Source organism: Ranitomeya imitator, chromosome 2 (genome assembly GCF_032444005.1).
Source record: "Ranitomeya imitator isolate aRanImi1 chromosome 2, aRanImi1.pri, whole genome shotgun sequence".
NCBI lineage: Eukaryota > Metazoa > Chordata > Amphibia > Anura > Dendrobatidae > Ranitomeya > Ranitomeya imitator.
In genome coordinates, this window is record NC_091283.1 from 760,456,032 (window position 1) to 760,481,197 (window position 25,166).

At 44.1% G+C, this 25,166-nt stretch overlaps 1 protein-coding gene across 13 annotated transcripts in view; it reads left to right on the forward strand.

The window, feature by feature from the left end:
- MARCHF8 (membrane associated ring-CH-type finger 8) overlaps positions 1 to 25,166 on the forward strand; it is a 303,316-nt gene that overhangs the window by 180,032 nt on the left and 98,118 nt on the right. The window contains exons 1-2 of one of the 13 annotated variants that reach the window (XM_069753361.1): positions 786 to 883; positions 2,850 to 2,968. The exons of 10 other annotated variants lie outside the window; for them this stretch is intronic. In XM_069753361.1, the coding sequence (XP_069609462.1) occupies positions 2,939 to 2,968 (30 nt within the window). In that variant the 5' untranslated portion in view covers positions 786 to 883; positions 2,850 to 2,938. Of the gene's footprint in view, positions 1 to 785; positions 884 to 2,512; positions 2,969 to 25,166 lie in introns of those variants that run through there. 2 more of the 13 variants (XM_069753368.1, XM_069753362.1) reach the window with 2 other exon arrangements.

Below are 25,166 nucleotides of genomic sequence, written 5' to 3' on the forward strand. Positions count from 1 at the left end.
GTGAAAGCCGCAATTTCTAACACAAATACTGTGAAACATAAATCATTTCAAACTATGAACCAGTGTGCAACATGATTAAAAAAAAAAAAAAAAATAGAAAAATAAGGCGACAGAGATGGCACCACCGTCACGGCTGCCAGCATTCTGCAGCCATAAGCTCCCCTGGGTGCTTGCCCTTAGGGTATGTGCACACGATGCAGATTTAGTGCAGAAAAATCTGCTGCAGTTCTGCACTAAATCTGCATCTCCTGGCAGAATCTGCAGGTGCGTTTTTGATGCGTTTTTGATGCGTTTTTTATGCGTTTTTGATGCGTTTTTTGAGCACAAATCTGCACAAAAAACGCATGAAAAACGCATCAAAAACGCATCAAAAACGCACCTGCAGATTTCTATTATGGAGGGGTGCAGAAACGCTGCAGAACTGCACAAAAGAAGTGACAGGCACTTCTTTGAAAACTGCAGCGTTTCTGCGCAGATTTTTCTGCACCATGTGCACAGCTTTTTTTTTTCCCATTGATTTACATTGTACTGTGATCACAGTGCAGTTCTGCAGCGTTTCTGCTGCAGAAAAATCTGCAGCAGTTCTGCACTAAATCTGCATCGTGTGCACATACCCTTAATGTATGGCTAGCTGCGGGGAGAACTTGCTCCAGTATATAGCGTGCTGTCATTTTTTTTTTTTCTTGCAGTCTCTGCATGTGTTTAGAGTGGAATCTGGATTCCTTTGTAGAATAAAACTTTGTTATATTGTGGATTTATTAACCGAATGTACACAAAGAATTAAAATTGGAAACCCATTTCAGATGTGATTGATTGCATAAATCCAGCATTTGGACTGATAATCCAATTTCCCGCTAGTCCACCTGTTACCTGTTTGCTGATCGTAAGTTACCGCTCATTAATGCTTTGGAACCATTATTTAATATGTCTTGATAACTGCATGCTTTCTAAACATATTATTAAGGCCGGGGTCTCACTAGCGTATCGTATGTGATGGGCTAATGACACTCGGCTCAAACTTTGCTGCAAGCGAGAGCCGAGTGTCATTTTACTGTGATCCGATCCTCTAGCATCAGATCACAGTTGAGAAGAAGGAAAGGTTAATCTCTCCTTTTTCTCCATTGCCTGTCTTGCTGTATGCCGGACTGCACTCGGATGTCATCTGAGTGCAGCTTGATGTTTTGCACGCACCCATTGTCTTGATGGGTGCATGCCATGCAAGATACACTGACAAATGCAGAATGCGGCATACCGAATCGGCATGAGAGAGAAAATCACAAATCTGCCACTGGTCACAATGAAGTGTGAGAAAATCTCACACTGCACCCATACATATTAAACACCAGTGTGAGCGAGTCCTAAGGCTATGTGCACACGTTGCGGATTAGGCTTAGGAATTTCCGGTGTGGATTCTGCCTCTCCTGGCAGAAAACGCACCTGCAGATTTGTCGCGTTTTTTGCTGCGGTTTTCTCACGGATTTGCTGCGTTTTTTTACCTCTGCGGTTTTCTATAATGGAATGGGTACAAAAAAGTGACATGCTGCTACTTTTAAACCGCAGCGTTTCCGCAAAGTGTGCACAGCATTTTTTTTTTCTCATTGATTTACATTGTACTGTAAAACAATTGTGGATCCTGCAGCGTTTCTGCACTGCAAAAAACGCTGCGGATCCACAGAGAATCCGCAACGTGTGCACATAGCCTATATATGATTATAGATATATGATTCTTTATATATCTGGTTAATACCTAATAGTATTCTTGTCTTTGGGAGTTACTCCATCTATATATGTCACTATTCTGTTTCTTCTCAAAATGACGATGCTGCTCATTTATTCACTACCTTATTTTAGTTGCGACAGAAGGATGTCTCCTTAGTGTGTGTATATATATGTGTGTATGTGTGTATATATATATATATATATATATATATATATATATATATATATATATATATATATATATATGTGTGTGTGTATATATATATATGTATATATGTATGTGTGTGTGTTGAGTAGCGATTATCTATCTTTTCAGTCTGTGTTTTGCATATTTATATATATAATCTAGTATAAGGGTATGTGCACACGTTCAGGTTTTTTCGCGTTTTTTTTTCGCGATAAAACCGCATTAGAAACTGCAGACATATGCATCCTATCATTTAGAATGCATTCTGCAATTTTTGTGCACATGATGCGTTTTTTTCCACGAAAAAAAAACGCATCATGGTTAAAAAAGCATGTTCATTAATTTTGCGGGTTTTTCGCGTTTTTCCAGCTATTCTATGCATTTGGAAAAAACGCAAGAAAAAACGCATCAAGAAAGCGCAAAAAACGCATCAAAAACGCATTAAAAAAGCATGCGGATTTCTGGTAGAAATGTCAGGTTTTTGTCTTGAAAATTTCTGCCAGAAATCCTGACGTGTGCACGTAGCCTAATGCTCCTTTATATCGTGCGTGTTGACACGTGTTCTTCCTGAATACTCTATAATATGTGAATGACTGGGGTTACTTTGGGCCATTTATTCTAAATGAATGCACGTTGGTGACCATGCAGTCCATAGGTGCCAGCCCCCGGCTTAGGTGGCCATCCTCAGAGAGCCTTATGATGCCGCATATTTCATGCGGTTGCACCCTCACAGCTCAGGAAGGCACTAGTTGGAGGCGGGGGCAGTGGGCCTTGAAGGAGGATAAAGAGGAGCACATACATTATTCATCCATTGCCTCTTCTCACAGGAATCAGCTGGAAGAAGTGCTCTGGCCTCACTCCTCACACTTGCTAGCCCTAGCCGGCTTTTAACAAGCCCAGGCAAGTCAACTTTTCCTCTTCCTCTCTCCACCGGCAAATGTAGGGCAGACGACAGATGTGCGCGGACCTCATCCTTTTAGTCTGGATTACCGGAGTCATGCGAGAGGAAGACGCTTTAATAAGGACACTCTGATGCATTCATGTTGGAGAATGAAGCTTCAGGTAGGGGAACGCTTTGTCAGCAGCCATTTATTCTTCACCCTCCTGGGCTTATGGCAGATGGGGATAATACTCCCCTGCACAAGTCCATGGTCTTTCATTACTAGCACTTGCTTAGCATTAATGTTGGAGACGACTTGTACCTTTTTGTGTCCCAGTGGTCGTACTAACAGTGTATGGCGGCACACAGATGAAAGTTTCCTGCCCACCAGGTTGCACTCATAGCTGGCATCTTGCCGTGAGGTTGTAAGATGGGTCCCGGTATTGTTTGCAGATGCTGTCCTATGTGTTGTAATGGGAAGCCGGTGTGTTCAGCGTTGGCATTGTATATCCCGGGGGATCCCGGGAGCATCTACCGTACACAAAGGCTCTTTGTTTGGCGTGGCATTTGCTGCCTGCTTTGCCCGTGTCATATCTGTGCTTTGCTTGCTTTGTCTGTATGCCAGTGAGAACGATGGGTGCTGTATACTGGTGCAGTATGGAACAATAAGGAATCGGGGCACGAGAGAATAATGATGTAACGGTACAGCCTGTGTACCCAGCGGGACATGTTATGCCAGTTACCTAGAGGAGAATAATGACATCACTGCGCCATGGAGAAGCGTGAGCTTTGTGTGCAACCTCCAGAGAGAAGGTGGATGATCACATGCCTGCTGGGAATTGGTGCCCCCTGAATGCCAATGCAATGCCCGGCAGACCTGGCACCACACGCGACCCCCATAATGCCCCCTTCATGCCAGGGTCTGAGGCTGTTTGCAGTATCTTCCTTGTCTCCGCTGCTGGCAGTCATCGGAGCGCCTGTTTATACTGATTTCATCATTTCACCTGTTCTCCGGGAAACACTTCATTATAGCCATGTTATATCCGAGAATCCGCCTCATACTCCCCTAAATTTACCGACAAATCTGCACCTAGTTAATATTTAACTCTTTGTACTACACGGTTTACACATTGTAAAAGCTCTGAAGTCCGGCAGACCGTGATCACGGCGGTGCCAAATAACAAACCGTTTACGTACTTCGCTCTGCTACGTCTAAATGTTAATATTTTACACGTCTTAATATTAAGGTGTTAGAATTTCCCAGCGTTATGTGACTTTGTTTTCTATACTTGGATCCTTTTGGGGATTGGCTTTACAGGGGGCAGCCATGTTCGATCACATGGGGATTACATTGCTGTCTACCCTTCATTGTGTGCGTGTGTACACGCAACCCTATTTTGTTAATAGCAGATTTACCTAACACCTCCCCCCTCCATCCCTGGGGAAGAGGGGCTTCTTAGTGGGCTTAAACATATGATACACCTTTCTCATTGATAGAAACTGACCATTGTAAGGATAGACAATGGACAAAGGGACTAGAGCCCAAGTCTTTTATCATGAAGGTGTTGGTATCTGCCCCTGCTGTGATCCGTAGCGCTATTGTTTGTTGGGTTGGAGGATGGAAAGAAGTTTGCAGTTTACACTTGCAATTAATCCAATTTGGGACATGGTTTCTCTGTGAGCAGAGATGCAGTGTAATGATCAGACATTAATGTAGCAAGAGATAGGATGTTACAACCAGAGATGCGATATAAAAGCTGGAAATAATAATAATAATAATAATAATAATCTTTATTTTTATATTTTTATATAGCGCTAACATATTCCGCAGCGCTTTACACTTTTGCACACATTATCATCGCTGTCCCCGTTGGGGTTCACAATCTAAATTCCCTATCAGTATGTCTTTGGAGATGCTCTATAGTGACAAGAGATGCAATGTAGTGACCAGATATGTGATGTTACAACCAGAGATGCGATCTAATAGCTGGAGACTTGCAACAAGAAAAGGAAAGCATTACTGTAATGCTTGCACACTACACCACACAATTATAGTATTTATAAAAAAAGGTGATAATCTTTATTGGCGCACGATAACAAGAAAAACATAAAACAAGTAAAAACATGTGGGAACCCCACTCATAAATCCCCACACAATAAAGCATACATATAAATTGGATGCAACAGTGAATCAATCAAATAAATACAAAACCAATAAGTATATAATAGTACAATAAATGACCAATGCACCCAAAAGAATGTATAGGATGATATTATATGGTGGACACCCTCAAAAAAAGGCCCTGGACCGGATGGAAATAGTCTTATTCCTGCATATGAAAAACTCCTACATGAGTCTGACCCACAATAATAGAGATACTAGAACATGGCCAGATACAAAAACAACCCATGGGGGTAAAAACTGTGATTAAATATGCGCTCAAAAGGCTGACGATAACAGCCAAAAGTAGACAAGTAACAGCCACAATGATTATGTGGCTGGAAGATCTAAGATCAGAAGTTGGAGTCCAAAGGTAATAAGACAAAAGGTACCGTCACATTAAGCGACGCTGAAGCGATCTAGACAACGATCCCGATCGCTGCAGCGTCGCTGGAGAGCTGTCACACAGACATCTCTCCAGCGACCAACTATGCGAAGTCCCCTGGTAACCAGGGTAAACATCGAGTAACTAAGCGCAGGGCCGCGCTTAGTAACCCGATGTTTACCCTGGTTACCAGCGTAAACGTAAAAAAACCAAACACTACATACTTACATTCCGGTGTCTGTCCTCTCCGGCGCTCTGCTTCTCTGCACTAAGCGCCGGCCGGAAAGCAGAGCACAGCGGTGACGTCACCGCTGTGCTTTCCGGCCGACGCTTACACAGTGCAGAGAAGCAGAGCGCCGGAGAGGACAGACACCGGAATGTAAGTATGTAGTGTTTGTTTTTTTTACGTTTACGCTGGTAACCAGGGTAAACATCGGGTTACTAAGCGCGGCCCTGTGCTTAGTAACCCGATGTTTACCCTGGTTACCAGTGAAGACATCGCTGAATCGGCGTCACACACGCCGATTCAGCGATGTCTGCGGGAGTCCAGCGACGAAATAAAGTTCCGGACTTTCTGCTCCGACCAACGATGGCACAGCAGGATCCTGATCGCTGCTGCCTGTCAAACTCAACGATATCGCTAGCCAGGACACTGCAACGTCACGGATCGCTAGCGATATTGTTCAGTGTGAAGGTACCTAAAGTCGGAGCGTCCAACCAAAGGGGGGAGAAAGAGAGTGGGGCGCCCCTAAAGGGACCCAACGCGTATCGCGTAACCCATACGGCTTTGTCAGGGGAAGTGTTTGTTAAAATCACCAAAACATGTAATACCAGAAGGTAATTGATAGATCGCACGCCGGTGTTGAGCGTAGCACAGCATGGTGGTGGCGGCGTCATAAGGCTGGAAATGAACTGCCAGACGCCAAGCACGAACCTAAGCTAAAATTACGCATGCGCGAAGTGAAGCGCAAGTGACCCGCAGTGGAACGCATAGACAAAATGTGGTGATAATACAGCGCTTGCGTAGCTGAGAAAAGAGCCAGAATGTAGGCAGGGGAAACAGCACAATATGTGTAAGGAGGATTTAAAAAAAAAAAAGAAGCAAAATAAGAATATGAAAGGAGGGAAATATAAGAATGGTAGAAGAAGTATAAAAAGAATAATACATATGGGGGAAAAGAAAAAAAAAAGAAAAAGGGGGGGGGGGGGAGGAAAAGAGGGATTATTATTTTGTAATTATGTTCCAAAACAAATAGTGAGTGAAACAAAATAATAAGCAAAACCATGGTAATGAATGCCATGAACAAAAAATGTATAATAACGTAAATACATATAGCTGGAAAGAAAACAAAACACAAACACACAAGACCCAATAGGGCGGTATGCATGTATTAAACAGAACTTTTATTTAATGTGTAATATATGACAAAATAAATATATATAAATAGGCAACTGATCCACCAAAAGGCGATAAAAACTTTTGAAGAGCATATTATAAGGCTCAATGAAACATCCCTACCCAGATGGACCCATGAACAGAACCCATGCAGATGGGCATATAGTAAAAATGAAAGGCAACTGGCCATGATGAAGTCCAATATGAGGCAGTCAATATACAATAAATATTGATTATAAAATGTAATATCAGCCAGGGTGCATTTAAAACATGGGTCCAGGGCAAAATACCCTGACCTATAACATAGAAAAAATGAATAGCTATAGAAATATGCCCATGACAAGCGCCCTCCATATGGAACTGGTCTATATTTACAAGGCCGCCGTAATAACCCACTGAAACAGCTATATTAAAACATACCTACATGCTATTGTGGGTTCAGAACAATCAACAACAGACCACAATATATGATACAAAATAAGTCAAGAGAATAATTCAGAAAGTGCCATGTGGTATGTCCATTGTCCAGTAAGGCTACGTTCACACTAGCGTTGTGCGCAGCTGCGTCGGCGACGCGACGCACAACGCACCGAAAAACGCGTGCAAACGCATGCAAAACGCTGCGTTTTTCGACGCGTGCGTCGGTTTTTGACGAAAATCGGACGCAAGAAAAATGCAACTTGTTGCGTTTTCTTGGTCCGACGCTAGCGTCAAAAAAGACGCACGTGTCGGAAAACGCAACAAGCAAAAACGCATGCGTCCCCCATGTTAAACATAGGGGCGCATGACGCGTGCGTCGCCGCTGCGTCGCCCGACGCTAGAGCGACGCACACTAGCCGAACGCTAGTGTGAACGTAGCCTTACAGAGTAAAAAACAATCCCCAGCAGACAACTGGTGATCCTTACCCCCATATACTTCAAGCCGTAGAATCTCAAAATAGGCAATCTTGATTGTAGCAAGACTTCATAGGGACCTGTATGGAAAAGAAGATGGAATCAAATTAAATTAGAATTGAATTGTACAACAGACTCCAAAGACCAAAAACAGGTCTACTGCCTCCCAGGTAATAAAAAGGCGGACTCAAAGAATTTATAAGAGAACCCCAAGAGTGTTTTATATAAATATATATACCTGTGCCAAAAACCAGCATTATAAAAGAAAGACCGGTAATTGGCAGCACAATAAGCAATTAAATATATACAGATGAACAATAGCTCAAGATAAAAGAAATTCCAAAATGTGATTCCAAAACAGGCCCCCAATGAAGAATCAACGGTAAAACCAAAAGCCAAAAATATATGCATGTGCATACAGGGAAAACACATCACCCCAGGAAACCCGTAAATAGTAACTCCTCATTGAGGCCCATGGGAGTGATGGAACCCAGACTGAAAATCCAACGGGACTCAGATTGCAAGAGCTGCTTCCTGGGACAGCCCCCTCTGTTGGACATAAAAATCCTTTCCAAACCCACTACACGTGTGTTTTTTATTTTGCCAGAGTGGTGGGCCAGAATATGTGCGGCTACTGAGGTTAAAGGTTTACCTTTTAGTTGATCAGAGGAAGCTAAATTAATAGTCGAAAAGTTTTTGGATTCGCCATCGAAATTCCTGGGATGTCTGGCCAACATGCACTTGTTGGCAGGGACAGATTAAAGCGTAAATGACACAGCTAGTCTTGCAGTTGATGTAAGTTTATAGAGTATGTCTAATTCCATCCCTAGGATTAACAAAAAAATCTGTTAGAATGCATATGGGGACAAATGTTGCAATCTCCACATGCAAATGAACCCTTCAAGACTACGCCACGATGCAATTTTCTGGTTGGTCTTGTGTAATGACTTCTGGTTAGGAGGTCCCTGAAATTAGGAGCCCTCCTAGCTGTAAGTAACTGTTGTTCACTAACTATATTGGCAGTCTGGAGGTCCGTAGTTAAAATACTCCAATGTTTCTGAAGAATACCTCTCACTTGTGGCCGATGGGTATTGAATGTAGTAATAAAACGTGGTTTGGAATCACCAACTTTGGTTTTCGTAGCGAGCAAGGATGCCTGTGTATGGGACCTAGCCCGTTGATAGGCCGCTGCAATACATTTCCTCGGATAAGTCGCTTAGTCAATTCACGTGCCTCCAGACGAAAATCATCATCCCCAGTGCAGTACCTCCTAGCTCTCAGGAACTGTCCAATGGGCACCCCTCTCTTAGTATGTAATGGATGGAAACTTTCATGTTCTAGGAGAGAATTTGTAGCCGTAGGTTTACGGTATAAGCTGGTGGAAAGCGAACCATTCTCTGCTGTCACTTTAAGGTCCAAAAAGGTCACTGAATGATTGGGACATCGAGTAGGTCAAAGCTATGTTGTGTGAATTGTGGTTTAAGACATCAATGAAATCCTGGCATTCCCTTGACTTCCCTGTCCAAACAAAGAATAAGTCATCAATGTAGCGTTGCCAGTAACGCACACGAGTTTAAAAATAGCTGGAGATGCACTGTAGCGACCAGATATACAATATAGCGACCAGAGATGCGATGTAATGACTGGAGATGCACTGTAGCGACCAGATATACAATATAGCGACCAGAGATGCGATATAATGACTGGAGATGCACTGTAGTGACCAGATATGTGATGTTACAATCAAAGATGCAATATAATAGCTGGAGCTGCAATATAGCGACCAGAGATACGATATAATGGCTGGAGATGCACTGTAGCGACCAGATATACAGTATAGCGACCAGAAATGCGATAGAATAGCTAGAGATGCACTGTAGCGACCAGATATACAATATAGCGACCAGATATGTGATGTAATGACTGGAGATGCTCTGTAGTGACGACATGCGATGTAGCAACCAAATGTGTGATGTAATGGTCCAAGTTTCGATGTAATGACCAGACCTACAATATAGCGACCAGATATGCGATGTAATGACTGGAGTTGCTCTGTAGTGACAAGAGATGTGCTGTAGCGACCAGATATGCGATGTAACAACCAGACATACAATGTAACCCTTAACATTTACTGTTTCTACAGCAGCCAATTAATGGGCCTGTAATCAGGGCAGCTGCTAGATGACACTGGGCTGAGCATTACCGTTCTCTATGGTCCATGGCAATCAATCTGATATTCATTTTCCAAGGCTTTAGAAGCTGCCACATATTTAATATAGTTTTTCTAATATTCTTTTGACTTTAACCCTCTCCTGACATTGCACATCTAGGCCTTACTAGTTGCTCTGAATTTATAATACACACTACCAGCCCACTAGCAAAGAACATTTCCATATGTCACAGTTCTCTACTCTCACATGTCCATCTACTTCAATGGGGATGTCCAGGATTAGGATCGGTGTCTGCGCTCTCTCCTGAGTCTGATTTTGCTGCTTCTTCCTATTCAGATGATGCCCAGTTCCGCTCCTTCTTTACAAAATATTAGTTTACATAACTAGATATTAGCTAATATGTGTAGCTATTGGAAATTAAAGGATCCAAATCTATGTTTGCGGCATTTAGACTGCTGTGTATTTGCTTTTGCACTGATTCTATGTAGTATAAGAATATCCACGTTGGGTCATGTTACTGTTTCGTCTGTATCTATTACTAGGTGATATAAAGTTTCTCAGAATAATTTTTCATATAGTAATTATTCCCACTCCCAATCACAGCCGGTGTGTCAAGATCTTTTCTTCTCTTATCTTGCAATTTTGGCAAAAATCTTTTATCTCCTATTCATAGGAAACTGAATAACTTTCTGATTGCTGGGGGGTCCAATCTCTGCGACCCACAGTGATCCTGCAGCATCTTGCATGGAAGTGTAAGGTGCGCATGCTCGGCTTCCACGCTAGTCATTTGTCAGTGAGACTGCTGGATATAGTCTGTACTCTGCTTTCTCCGGCAGTCCCAAAGACAATGAATGGTGCACAGGTCAAGAGCATGTACCTCCATTATATTCAAGACTCTGAAGAGCCTATTTCTCAGATTCAAAGCCCCATTGTCTTGATCGTAGGGGTCCCAGCCATCAGACCTCCAGTGATCAGCAAGTAATCTGATAATCTCATGATACGAGATAATTTACAATATTGGGAAAACCCCTTTAAAATGTCCATAGACATTAATTAGCTGTAGGCGGGATGCTCTTTCATAGTTGACAACGATCGATTCCACCATACACATGGATAGTCAGTTTGGCCGACTAGGGAGAATTTGTTACCATGAAAGCAAAAACATTGGGTAGTAGGAGACCCTTATTCATATTATTGTGTTGTGCCAGCATTGATCTTCCATGTATGGCCAATAAAGAGCCAGAAGACCGCAGCTCCTGATTGCTCCTACTCCTGTGCTGAAAGGAAGCACTCCACCTTTTTTTTAAATGGTGTTTTTCTTTTGGCAGAACAGGGGTTAATCCAACATGTTGGGAGCTGTGGGAGTCTGAGATCTCAGCTGAGCTCGGTTAGCCACTCCCATCCCCTTTCTAATTTGGGTGCTGATTGAAACCCATGTCAGAGCTAGTTTACACTTCTTGGCTTGGAGGGAGAGGTGTTTACCTGAGAAGGAGTTATCTGTGACTGTTGCATGGTTTGTAAGTGTGAGAACTCCCTTATCTTATTTTGATTTATCCCCATTCTCATCTCCCTGATGCATTTCTCTGTTAAATGTGAGTGAATATTTGTATGCCTGGTATTTTCATTTGCCCTTGTTCGTGTTGCCTGTACTGCGGTGCACGTTAGCACCCCTCTTCCCTGGGTGGGGGAAGAGAATGGACAGAGGGATGATACAGGAGATGAGGCAAGGGTGGCGACCCCGGCATCTTCACCTTCAGAAGTATCCCAGGGAATAGGGTGAGCTAGAGCACCCCCTATTGTTAGGGATAGGGAAGGAGCCCCTGATCCCAGATCCCCTGACAGCTGAGTCGTGACACCTCTCATGTGTGATCAGGAGATAGTTTTCTCGTGCTTGAGGGTCCGATCCCAAGAGTTAACTTTAGTGTGCAAAGCAGTCATCAAAGCAAAAGGTGGCTACTTTGAAGAACCTAGAATATAAAACTTATTTTCAGTTGTTTCACACTTTTTTGTTAATTATATAATTCCACATGTGTTAATTCATAGTTTTGAGGCCTTCAGTGTGAATGTACAATTTTCATAGTCATGAAAATACAGAGAGATCTTTAAATGAGAAGGTGTGTCCAATCTGTTGGTCTGTACTGTATATATTCGTGTGTCAACCTCTGTCCTGTGTCTTTGTGTGTACCACATTGAGCATGGAGAAAAGAAAGAAGACCAAAGAACTGTCTGAGGACTTGAGAAACCAAATTGTGAGGAAGCATGAGCAATCTCAAGACTTCAAGTCCATCTCCAAAGATCTGAATGTTCCTGTGTCTACCGTGCGCAGTGTCATCAAGAAGTTTAAAGCCCATGGCACTGTGGCTAACCTCCCTAGATGTGGACAGAAAAGAAAAATTGACAAGAGATTTCAACGCAAGATTGTGCAGATGTTGGATAAAGAACCTCGACTAACATCCAAACAAGTTCAAGCTGCCCTGCAGTCCAAGGGTACAACAATGTCAACCCGTACTACCCGTCGGCATCTGAATGAAAAGGGACTGTATGGTAGGAGACCCAGGAAGACCCCACTTCTTACCCTGAGACATAAAAAGCCAGGCTGGAGTTTGCCAAAACTTACCTGAAAAAGCCTAAAACATTTTGGAAGAATGTTCTCTAGTCAGATGAGACAAAAGTAGAGCTTTTTGGGCAAATGCATCAACATAGAGTTTGCAGGAGAAAAAAAAAGGCATTCAAAGAAAAGAACACGGTCCCTACAGTCAAACATGGTGGAGGTTCCCTGATGTTTTGGGGTTGCTTTGCTGCCTCTGGCACAGGACTGCTTGACCGTGTGCATGGCATTATGAAGTCTGAAGACTACCAACAAATTTTGCAGCATAATGTAGGGCCCAGTGTAAGAAAGCTGGGTCTCCCTCAGAGGTCATGGGTCTTCCAGCAGGACAATGACCCACAACACACTTCAAAAAGCACTAGAAAATGGTTTGAGAGAAAGCACTGGAGACTTCTAAGGTGGCCAGCAATGAGTCCAGACCTGAATCCCATAGAACACCTGTGGAGAGATCTAAAAATGGCAGTTTGGAGAAGGTACCCTTCAAATATCAGGGACCTGGAGCAGTTTGCCAAAGAAGAATGGTCTAGAATTCTAGCAGTGCATTGTAAGAAACTCATTGATGGTTACTGGAAGTGGTTGGTCGCAGCTATTTTGGCTAAGGGTTGTGCAACCAAGTATTAGGCTGAGGGTGCCAATACTTGTGTCTGGCCCATTTTTGGAGTTTTCTGTGAAATGATCAATGTTTTGCTTTTTGCTTCATTCTCTTTTGTGTTTTTTTTATTTTAGACAAATTCAATGAAGATAATAATACCAAAGAATTTGTGTTTGCAATAAATGTCAGGAAGAAAATGAGTATTATCTGACAGAATTGCAGGGGTGTCAATACTGTTGGCCATGACCGTGTGTGTGTGTATATGTGTGTATATATATATATATATATATGTATATGTGTATATATATATATATATATATATGTATGTATATGTGTATATGTGTATATATATATATATATATATATATATATATATATATATATATATATATATATATATATATATATATATACAGCCTGCTTCTTAAGGAATGGTCAGGTCACTTCTTTCGGCTCATTCACGCCTTTCGGAGCTTAAAGCTGTTAAAGGGAAGGTGCCATCAAAAAAAAAATTTTTTCAGAAATTGTAAAAATGTAAAGAATTAATGATTACATTTTCTTAAAAAAAATTATCATTTGTTTATAATTTAGTAAAATATGAAAAATAATTTGAAAAGTTTTGGCATTTCCACTTTTCAACACTAGGGGGAGCAGCTGCTGAAATTTCAGAAAAACCTAGTGTACAACTAGCTCACATTACTGCACTGCAGTAATTATGGGCGGAGTCTGCTGACGTGTGTGTGATGTCTCCTCTCCTCTCCTTCTGGGTGTTTGCTAAGGGATTAGAGAGGACGATATTCAGGAACCCAGTGAGCAGCCATTTTGTTGGTGACTGCAGAGTATGGCTGCTGTCACACTATCAGTATTTGGTCAGTATTTTACCTCAGTATTTGTAAGCCAAAACCAGGAGTGGAACAAATAGAGGAAAAGTATAATAGAAACATATGCACCACTTCTGCATTTATCACCCACTCCTGGTTTTGGCTTACAAATACTGAGGTAAAATACTGACCAAATACTAATAGTGGACGGCAGCCTTAGGCTACTTTCACACTAGCGTTGTTGGCTGTACGTTGCAATGGGTCGTTCAGGAGAAAAAACACATCCTGCAAAGTTGTCTGCAGGATGCGTTTTTTCCCCATAGACTAACATTACCCACGCATTGCGACGTATTGCCACACGTCACAACTGCCGTGTGACGGTTGCGTCATGTTTTGGTGGACCGCCGCCACAAAAAAAGTTACATATAACGTTTGTGCATCGAGTCCACCATTTTCGACCGCACATGCACGGCAGAAACTCCGCCCCATCCTCCCCAGACCTTACAATGGGGCAGCGGAAGCGTCGTAAGATTGCTTCCGCTGCCCACGTCGGACATTTCTTTCACAGCATACGTCGGTACGACGCACTGCGAAAGGCTCGTACCGATGCTAGTGTGACGGCAGCCTTATACTGACAAGTAGACGGTCACCGAGGATGGCAGGCAGCAAGGATTGTGGGAGATATGTGGTGGAGGGAGCAGGGTGACAGCAGCACAGAGTATTTCAGGAGAGCAGTGTGCTGGTCTATAGGGGCCCCCTGTTCGGTGTGCGGAGCAGCCAGGGATTGTACATAGAGCGCTATCTTTTATACACATGGATGGACCGTCTGCTTGTTTGCTCCACAGAAATCCAGGAAACATTTCTGCGGATTGATGGACTGTTCTGATCCAGACTTTGCATGCAGACCCCATTCCCCTCCTCAGATCCTGTCTTCTCAATATGTGAAAGCGAGGCGACAGGCGCTGTCTGGGGTGACGCTGGGAAGGAAATGTAGCCATATAGTAACAATAAAAATGAGACCCCTCTCTTCAGCTGCCTCACCAGCCCTGACTGCACCTAACTGGAGGTCATGCTGCCCCCTCTATGACCCCAGACCCGCGTGCAGGTGCTCAGCCAGAACCACCATAGAATGGGTCCGCTTTCTGAAGATAATACTGCCATAGTGTTCTCACATAATACTGCCATATAGATCACACACAATACTATCAAATAGATCACACAATACTGTCATACAGTTCTCACACAATACCACCATATAGATCACACATAATACCGCCAGTGTTCTCACATAATACCGCCATATAGATCACACATAATACCGCCAGTGTTCTCACATAATACCGCCATATAGATCACACATAATACCGCCAGTGTTCTCACATACCACCATATAGATCACACATAATACCGCCAGTGTTCTCACATACCGCCATATAGATCACACATAATACCGCCAATGTTCTCACATAATACCACCATATAGATCACACATAATACCGCCAGTGTTCTCACATAATACCGCCATATAGATCACACATAATACCGCCAGTGTTCTCACATACCGCCATATAGATCACACATAATACCGCCAGTGTTCTCACATACCACCATATAGATCACACATAATGCTGCCAGTGTTCTCACATAATACCGCCATATAGATCACACACAATACCACCATATAATCCTCACAATACTGATCAAGCATAATACCACCATGCAGATCACATAATACCGTCATATAGATCTCACATAATGCCATAATACAGCATGACGCCCGCAGCTCCTGTTATCGCACGCATTGAGTTGTGTGTGCAATGGGGAAAGATATGCAGGGGGGAGAGGAGTGCATAGAAGTGGATTAGATACACGGTTCACCAGACAGTATCACACAGGAGAGGATTAGATACACGGCTCAGCAGTCAGTATTTCACAGGATTAGGCTATGTGCACACGTCAGGATTTTATTCAGTCGCCATGACAGCACAACGAGAGAGGGGATCCGCCCTTCAGGGACAGGAAACCTACAGACATAAAAAGGGCGGTACCTCTCTCCCACGTCAGTTTGGTTTCCTGTCCCTGACAGCGGAACCTCTTTCAGACAGGCCCTGAGAAGAGGGTCGAAGTTAAGAAGACTCCCCACTCCTGGCGGCCCGGTACAGGTAGCGGGGGTCCCCTACCTCGGCCCGTCCAGGAGGCAGGAAGCACCACACGGCAGGGGCACTGCGCGGTGTAGGTGGCAGCAGGAGGAAGCAGCCTCTGACATAGGCTAGCTTCTCGGGCGTCCGCAGCGCAGAGGTACCTAGAGGTGCTTGGCTACTTGGGGTCCCGGGAGTCACGCTGTTCCGGGCAGGGACGCGGCATTGGTCCGGAGGGGGTCTGCTGGCGTCCTGGTCCGCGTGTCGGCTTGGCGCCGCCGCCGCGTCCTGAAGGGGGCGTGTCCGGATGACGCGGCGCGGCCGGATGACGCGGCTGGGCATGCGCAGTAGCGTCATCTCCGGCTAATGGCGGCGCCCAGCTGCGGGAGTGGTCGGGGCTTCGGGGAGGGGTAGCGCAGCGGCGGACGATTAATGACCACCTGGGATTCCCTGCTGGCCCCCATCTGGGGGCGGTACCTTGGGGGTATTTAAGGCGGCAAGCTGGGATGATCAGAGTTCCTCACCCATTCCATAATGGAGTCGCCAGAAGGAACTATCAGCCAGCAGCAGCAGCAGGAGCCGCAGCAGCAGTCAGATAAGCCTCGTAGAAGCTCCCAGCGTCGGTCTAGTGGCAGTAGCCGCGCTGGTGGAGCTAAGGAGGCACGGATCTCTATACCAAAGTCCTCAGGCCGTAAGGATTTGCCGGCTACGAAGGACCCCCCATCTACGGTACCACTCATTACTGGACGGGGTAAGTGAGCTTTGTGAAAGTCCACTTAGTGATGATTGTGTTCCCCTTGTCTTTTTTCCTCTATCAGGGGAGGAAAAGTTTGTCCAAAGCCAAACATAGGCAGTGTGCCGAATGTGCAGAGCCGCTTCCAGATGGGCATTTGAGAAAGTTATGTAAAATATGTATTCAACGTTTACTGGAGGAGGAGGCGCCTGATCTAACCTCTACAATAAGAGAGATGGTGAGACAGGAAATTAAAGGTGCCGAGAGATCCAAGTCTCGGGGAGCAGAAGCTAAAAGATCATCCCCTTTATCTGAGGTAGATTCGGACTCGGGTGAGCTAAGCTCAGGGTCTCTTCCGTCTACTTCCTCCTCTGAGGATCAGGAGTCTACTCGAGCCTGTTTGTCCCTAGATAGGGTTAACCATCTGGTCAAAGCAGTTAACGGCACAATGGGGATAGAAGATACCCAGTCGGAATGTTCCATTCAGGATGTTATGTTCAGGGGTATTGAGCGAAAATCCCGAAGAGCCTTTCCAGTGATTGATAAAATCAAATCGTTAATCTCAAAAGAATGGAAGAAACCAGAAAGGAAGGGGTCGCTTCCGCCAGCCTTTAAAAGACGGTATCCCTTTGAGGAAGCGGCTTCGTCCTCATGGGATAAAGTCCCGAAGCTGGATGCAGCAGTCGCTAAGGCATGCAAAAAAACGTCTCTCCCCTTCGACGACTTGGGGAATTTGAAAGACCCGTTAGATAGGAAAGCCGACATCTTCCTTAAAGGAGCTTGGGAGACTTCAGCGGGATCCTTGAGGCCAGCTATAGCAGCCACTTGTACCGCTCGATCCTTGATGGTATGGTTGGGTCACCTCGAAGATCAGCTCAGAGATAAAGTCCCTAGGTCGGAAATATTGTCCTCCATGCCCATAATCCAGGATGCCGCAGCCTTCCTTTCAGATGCTTCAGCAGATTCGGTCAGGTTGGCCGCCAGGTCCTCGGCATTATCCAATGCAGCCAGGAGAGCGCTATGGATAAAATGCTGGCCAGGGGACTTACAAGCTAGAACAAAATTATGTAGCATTCCTTGTGAAGGAGCTCACTTGTTCGGACCAGTACTAGACGAGCTATTGGAAAAAGCAGGGGATAATAAAAAACGCTTTCCCTTCCTAGGAAGACCCTTCTACAGACGGGACTATAATAGAGGATGGTCCAACCGCAGAAGACCATATAGAGACTCCAACAGAGAATCTACTAGATATGACAACAGCAGAAGGAGGGGTAGAGGATTTATGTTTAATCCTTCACGAGAGGTTAAGAAACCACAATGACTAGCGGACCAGGTGGGGGGGTAGGCTTTCGGCCTTCTACCCAGCCTGGGTGCGGATTACAAACAATCCATGGATTTTAGGCATTGTGGAGAAAGGCCTAACCTTAGACTTCCACCATACTCCTCGGGACAAATTTATGTTAACACCTGTTCGTTCCTCCTCTACAGAGCAGTTGGCGCTGGAGTCTGAGGTCCAGGAGCTCCAACAGAAGAATGTTCTAGTCAAAGTCCCTGCAGGCGAGGAAGGTAGGGGGTTTTATTCCCCTCTGTTCCTGGTCAAAAAACCTGATGGTTCATATCGCACCATTATTAATTTAAAAGGCCTGAATAATTTTCTGTTGATACCCTCCTTCAAAATGGAGTCGGTCAAGACAGCAATAAAATTACTCTTTCACCACTGTTTTATGGTTGTCTTAGATCTCAAAGACGCCTATTACCATGTACCAATTCATATTGATCATCAGAGATTTCTTAGGGTGGCGGTTTCCCTAGCTGGCACAGTAGAACACTTTCAATATCAGGCACTTCCGTTCGGAGTCGCAGTTGCACCCAGGGTGTTCACAAAAATCATGGTGGAGGTTATGGCGCACTTGCATGAACAGGATATATTAATAGTCCCTTACCTGGATGATTTGCTAATTGTGGGTCATTCTGAGTCGCATTGCACAGACCAACTACAGAAAGTCATGGATGCGTTACACAAATTGGGCTGGATGGTCAATATAAAAAAATCGCGCCTTCAGCCCCTAAAAGTACAAGAATTCCTAGGATATGTTATTGACTCTAGTCAGCAGGAATGTCGCCTGCCGGACACAAAAGTTGCTAAGATTAAGCAGTTGGTCACCAGGGCAATAAATAATCCCTTAGTATCAGTCAGAAGTGCGATGTCAATCTTGGGTTCTCTTACGTCCTGCATCCCGGCAGTTCTCTGGGCACAGTTCCACACGAGGGCTTTACAGTGGGACGTGTTACACAATTCCCGTCGTCTAAAAGCTCACCTCGACAGTAAATTCACACTTTCTGCGGAGACTGTACATTCGCTTGGTTGGTGGACTCACACTTCGAATCTACACAGGGGGGTCCCTTGGATAAATCACATATCTAGGGTGTTGACTACGGACGCTAGCCCCAAAGGGTGGGGCGCTCACTTAGGGGAGGATTGGGTTCAGGGACTATGGTCTCAGTCTGAACAGGACTCTTCCTCCAACTTGAAAGAACTGTTGGCAGTAAAACATGCCTTAAATAGATTCCTTGTACCCCTATAGGGTCGACACGTCAGGCTTTTGTCAGACAATCGGGTAACTGTGGCCTACATTAATCGTCAAGGTGGCACGCGATCCAGTACATTGATGGAGGTCGCAAATCATATCTTTCAGGTGGCCGAAGTACATCTTCTCTCCCTGACGGCGCTTCATATAAAAGGAAGTATCAACACCAAAGCCGACTATCTAAGCCGCAACATGCTCAGACAGGGGGAGTGGTCGTTAAATCCAGCCATTTTCAGTCAGATCATTCAGTTATGGGGTTGTCCGGAGATAGACCTTTTTGCCAACAGAGAGAACAAAAAATTACACCAATTCTGCTCCCTAAATCCAAAAGACAACCCATACACTGTGGACGCTCTGCTGATATCTTGGCACTTCAGGCTCGCGTATGCTTTTCCCCCTCTAAATCTGATTCCCCTAGTCCTGAGGAAGATTCGGGAGGACAAGGCCCGGGTAATCTTGATAGCTCCATTTTGGCCCAAGAGGGCTTGGTTTACTTGGCTGAGGAAGATGTCTGTCTGCCAACCATGGATTCTTCCAGAGCTACCAGATCTGCTCTCCCAGGGACCAATCCTCCATCCTCAAGTAGCCAACTTACACCTACCGGCATGGAACTTGAGAGGTCCTTACTGAGGGGGAAAGGGTTCTCTCAGAATCTGGTAAATACTCTCCTTAAAAGTAGGAAACCCTCTACAACGGGCATTTATGTGAGGGTATGGAGAAAATTTTTATCATTTTCAGGGGCTCAAATTGACCAAGAACTATGTATTAACCAGATTCTTGAATTTTTACAAAAAGGCCTGGAAATGGGCTTGGCCACAAGTACTCTTAGAGTTCAGGTGTCAGCGCTGGGAGCGTTATATAATCTTAATTTAGCCAGTAATCACTGGATTTCTAGATTCTTTAAAGCAGTCACCAGGTCTAGACCAATTATTAAACAAAGGATAGTCCCATGGGACCTAAATTTAGTACTCTCAGCCCTAACGATAGCCCCATTCGAGCCCATTGATACTATTCCTGTGAAGATCCTGTCAATCAAAACAGCCCTGTTAGTTGCTCTTACATCGGCTAGAAGGGTTAGTGATCTGCAGGCACTCTCCAGACATCCCCCATACATGCAGGTTAGGGAGGATAGGGTCATATTGAAACCCGATCCCCTATATCTGCCTAAAGTTGCGTCTAAATTTCACAGGGTTCAGGAGGTAGTCCTACCCTCCTTTTGCTCCAACCCTACTAACGATAAAGAACGTAAATTCCATTGCTTAGATGTGAGGAGATGCCTCCTTAGATATATTGCAGTTTCAGATTCCTGGAAAAAAGATAACTCTTTATTTGTAGCCTATCAAGGAGTAAGGAAGGGTCTTAGAGTATCTAAAAACACTCTAGCCAGATGGATTAGGGAGGCGATCTCTCTCGCTTACACCGCAGGTGGCAACGAAGTTCCAGATGGTATAAAGGCACACTCCACGCGGGCCATGGCATCTTCCTGGGCGGAGAGGTCAGAAGTGTCAATCGAAGACATATGTAAGGCGGCCACATGGTCTTCCCCTTCTACCTTTCTTAGACATTACAGATTAGATCTGGGTAGTTCCTCAGACCTTACGTTTGGGAGAAGAGTGCTAGAAGCTATTATCCCCCCCTAAATCTTTCGTCTCTGAAAGTCTCTCGTTGTGCTGTCATGGCGACTGAATAAATACGTACGCTACTCACCTGGTAGCAGTGTTTTTTCAGGAGCCATGACAGCACCCTTAAATTCCCTACCCTATAATTTTGGATGTTTCAACACCCTGTTGGTTTTTGCGTTATATTCCATGTTCACTGGCATAATAAAATGTGTTTATATACATGCTGCATCTGTGTTACTAACCAAGGTGGTCCTCTCATGCTCTGGAAACAACTGACGTGGGAGAGAGGTACCGCCCTTTTTATGTCTGTAGGTTTCCTGTCCCTGAAGGGCGGATCCCCTCTCTCGTTGTGCTGTCATGGCTCCTGAAAAAACACTGCTACCAGGTGAGTAGCGTACGTATTTTTCCTGACATAATCCTGAGAATTCTGCCAGAAATCCGCGTGCTTTTTCGTGGAATTTGCGCGTTTTTTGCGCGGATTTTTTGAGTTTTTTTAAAAAAAATTTTCCGGAATGTCCTTTTTGATAGGAAATCCGCAAAAAGATAGAGCATGTCCGGATTTTTTGCGGTATGCATTTTTTTTTTGCGGGAAAAAACTAACATCTGCACAAAAAATGCGGAATGCATTCTAAATGATAGGATGCATAATGTTAGCGTTTTTTAGCGGATTTATAGCGTTTTTATGGCGAAATTCCGCAAAAAAAAAAAACGCAAAAAATCCGGACGTGTGCACATAGCCTTAGATACACAGGTCAGCACAGGATAGGATTAGATACACGGTTCACCAGACAGTATCACACAGGAGAGGATTAGATACACGGCTCAGCAGACAGTATCACACAGGAGAGGATTAGATACACGGCTCACCAGACAGTATCACACAGGAGAGGATTAGATACATGGCTCAGCAGTCAGTATTCCACAGGAGGATTAGATACACAGGTCAGCACAGGATATGATTAGATACACGGCTCAGCAGACAGTTTTACACAGGATAGGATTAGATACATGGCTCACCAGACAGTATCACACAGGAGAGGATTAGATACACGGCTCACCAGACAGTATCACACAGGAGAGGATTAGATACACGGCTCAGCAGTCAGTATTCCACAGGAGGATTAGATACACAGGTCAGCACAGGATATGATTAGATACACGGCTCAGCAGACAGTATCACACAGGATAGGATTAGATACACGACTCAGCAGTCAGTATTCCACAGGAGGATTAGATACACAGGTCAGCAGACACTATCACACAAGAGAGGATTAGATACACGGCTCACCAAACAGTATCACACAGGAGAGGATTAGATACACGGCTCAGCAGTCAGTATTCCACAGGAGGATTAGATACACAGGTCAGCACAGGATATGATTAGATACACGGCTCAGCAGACAGTATCACACAGGATAGGATTAGATACACGGCTCAGCAGTCAGTATTCCACAGGAGGATTAGATACACAGGTCAGCAGACACTATCACACAGGAGAGGATTAGATACACGGCTCACCAGACAGTATCACACAGGAGAGGATTAGATACACGGCTCAGCAGTCAGTATTCCACAGGAGGATTAGATACACAGGTCAGCACAGGATATGATTAGATACACGGCTCAGCAGACAGTATCACACAGGATAGGATTAGATACACGGCTCAGCAGTCAGTATTCCACAGGAGGATTAGATACACAGGTCAGCAGACACTATCACACAGGAGAGGATTAGATACACGGCTCACCAGACAGTATCACACAGGAGAGGATTAGATACATGGCTCAGCACAGTATAGTGATAGATGCACGGTCTGATGTCCTGTGAGGAGCTACAGTGAGAGGTTGAGCAGCACAGAGCCTCCCCCATCCCCCTCTGTTACCTCTCTGCAGCTCCTGATAAGAGGACATCAGACCACAGCACTTCAGACTCTCTAGCGATTCTAGAGATTACAGACAGCAGAGGACAAGGAATGGCCGCTGAGTGTGAGGGGAGACAGATGGAGCTGCTCCTTCAACAGCACAGCTCAGTCACAGTGGAGTTCACAGGTACACTCCACTGTAGGCTGAAGCAAGATGGCGCCGATCTCCTGCCTCTGCTGTGATGTGGAGACCGCCCAGGGGGCGTGGCCACATCACAGCACAATGCTAGCTATGGGGTCGCCTCCCGACTACTGATCTCTATGTCCAGGGCAGCCGTATGTGAAGACTGTAAGTGTCGTGCAGCTACACTTACAGTCCTGCAAATCAAAATGGCGGCGCCCAGTGGCAGAAAAAAAAATGAATAAAAAAAAAAAACAATAAATACTATGCACTTGAAAATAACTTATAAAAATAAGGAATTAAAGAGGTTTTTTTTTTTTTTACAATATTAAAACGCGGCACCTTCCCTTTAAAAGAAGCTCAAAAAGACTGACATATGTGCAGCCAGTCGCTTTGACATTGCTGTGCATATGTTCATTCTATTTTGCATTTTCTAAGTACTTTTCAAATTGCACCTGACTGAAAAAGATGTCATGTGCACATACCATTATACCTTCTGACAGTAGGGTAATTTGATATGTTAGGTCATGTAATTACTTCGACATTCTGCAGACATATCTCAGGTTTGCACCTTAGCACTCATTGAGAAAGTCAGCAAGGGAAGCAATTGTTTGCTTCTTATTCATGCTGTAAGAAAACAAGTCAGATTATACAATGGCTCCTAGAACCCAACACCGATCGGATAGGTGAGGCGCAACACGGAATCACAATGCAGAGACGTGCTGGAGAGCTAAGTATTCAAACGTGGCGCCTAAGGAAACTCGAGACCTTTCTGTCCACCAAGGAGCTGACACTCGCTAAGGCCTGTAGCCTTATAGGATACCAATCTGTGTATATAGAATAGCACGTTCCTTCTATTCAAAATGTAAAGTACTGATCATTACTGTAGAAACGTAGGAGTGGCTGTGCAGATGGCGACCTGAGCATGCCTCTTACATAACTCATGCCATGGTTTAGATTCTTGGATCCAACTCTCACTTCTGTTCTAGAATTTCCTGAAGTCTTGGCCAGCGGAACTGGCATGAAGATGAGCATTTTGCCTGTCATCCTTCTATTTTCAGTCCTATTGGCAATCATTGTGGTACAGTCATACCGGCCGTATGTTGATAGATTTTTCCATAATTATTCCCTTTCATAAGGTATGCAGTTAAAGGCATAGTTCCATAATTGAATTTTATATTCTATGTAGGGTATGCCATAACATATTATGTTCAATGGGGATCTGATCTTTAGGACTCCTGCCGATCTGAAGAATCACAGGTTCTAGTTCCTTGCATGTTTGGTAGCCAAAGCTATGAACTAGAAATGTGTCCCCTTCATTCTGAGGGTCTTTCTGGATCCATAAAGTCACACATACCCCTCATTGATTAGTATATCATGGCATATCCTAATATTGTTAAATATTTAATTTAGTTTACCGTAATTTATTAGTATGTTAACACCTGTGTTGCTTTTTCTATTGTTTAGTTCCGCAAAGAAATAGCAAAGAAGTATCCATTATACAATGGACAGCATTTTTTAAACTAAAATTTTTTAATGGCCTTCAGCTCAATCTCAAGCCAAGGCAACATGATGAATGAATGATCTGTAGGAAGATAGATCTTGTGAAGACTGGATGGGTCCCACAGGGTCTTCTCCACCGCTATCTTGATCGCATCAAGCCATTGAGTTTCTGGTCTTTCTTTTGTTCCTTGTAGTCTCCTGATCATGATGTCCTTCTCCAGTCATTGCTCTTTGTATGATGTGTTCAAAGTAGGCAATTCATGGCTTGGTGATCCTTGCTTTGAGTAACATATCTGGTTTAATTTGTTCCAAAATTATTTTATTTGTTCTTCTTGCCATCCCTGATATTAAGAATATCCTTCCCCAGCACCACATTTCAAATGGACTGCATAGTCCCAATATATCAACCTTTGAGCCACGTTAGTGTTTGGAAGATCCCTGTGAGCCCATTCTGAATTGTGTCTGACATGTTAAAAAGCGAAAAGATGTACAGAAAGTTGCACATTCCCATGTATCATAAGCACAGTAAGGCTATGCTCACACGTTGCATTTTTGCTGTGTTTTTTTAGTGAAAATTTTAAGCTTCATTTTGCAGTACCAGCAAAACCTTGGAGATTTCAGAAAAATCATGCCCACACATTGGGTTTTTTCCCGACTGAGTTGGAAAACTGTTGCATTTTTGCATTTTTTTGCAGTGTTTTTTCACCCATAATGTGCAACGTGTG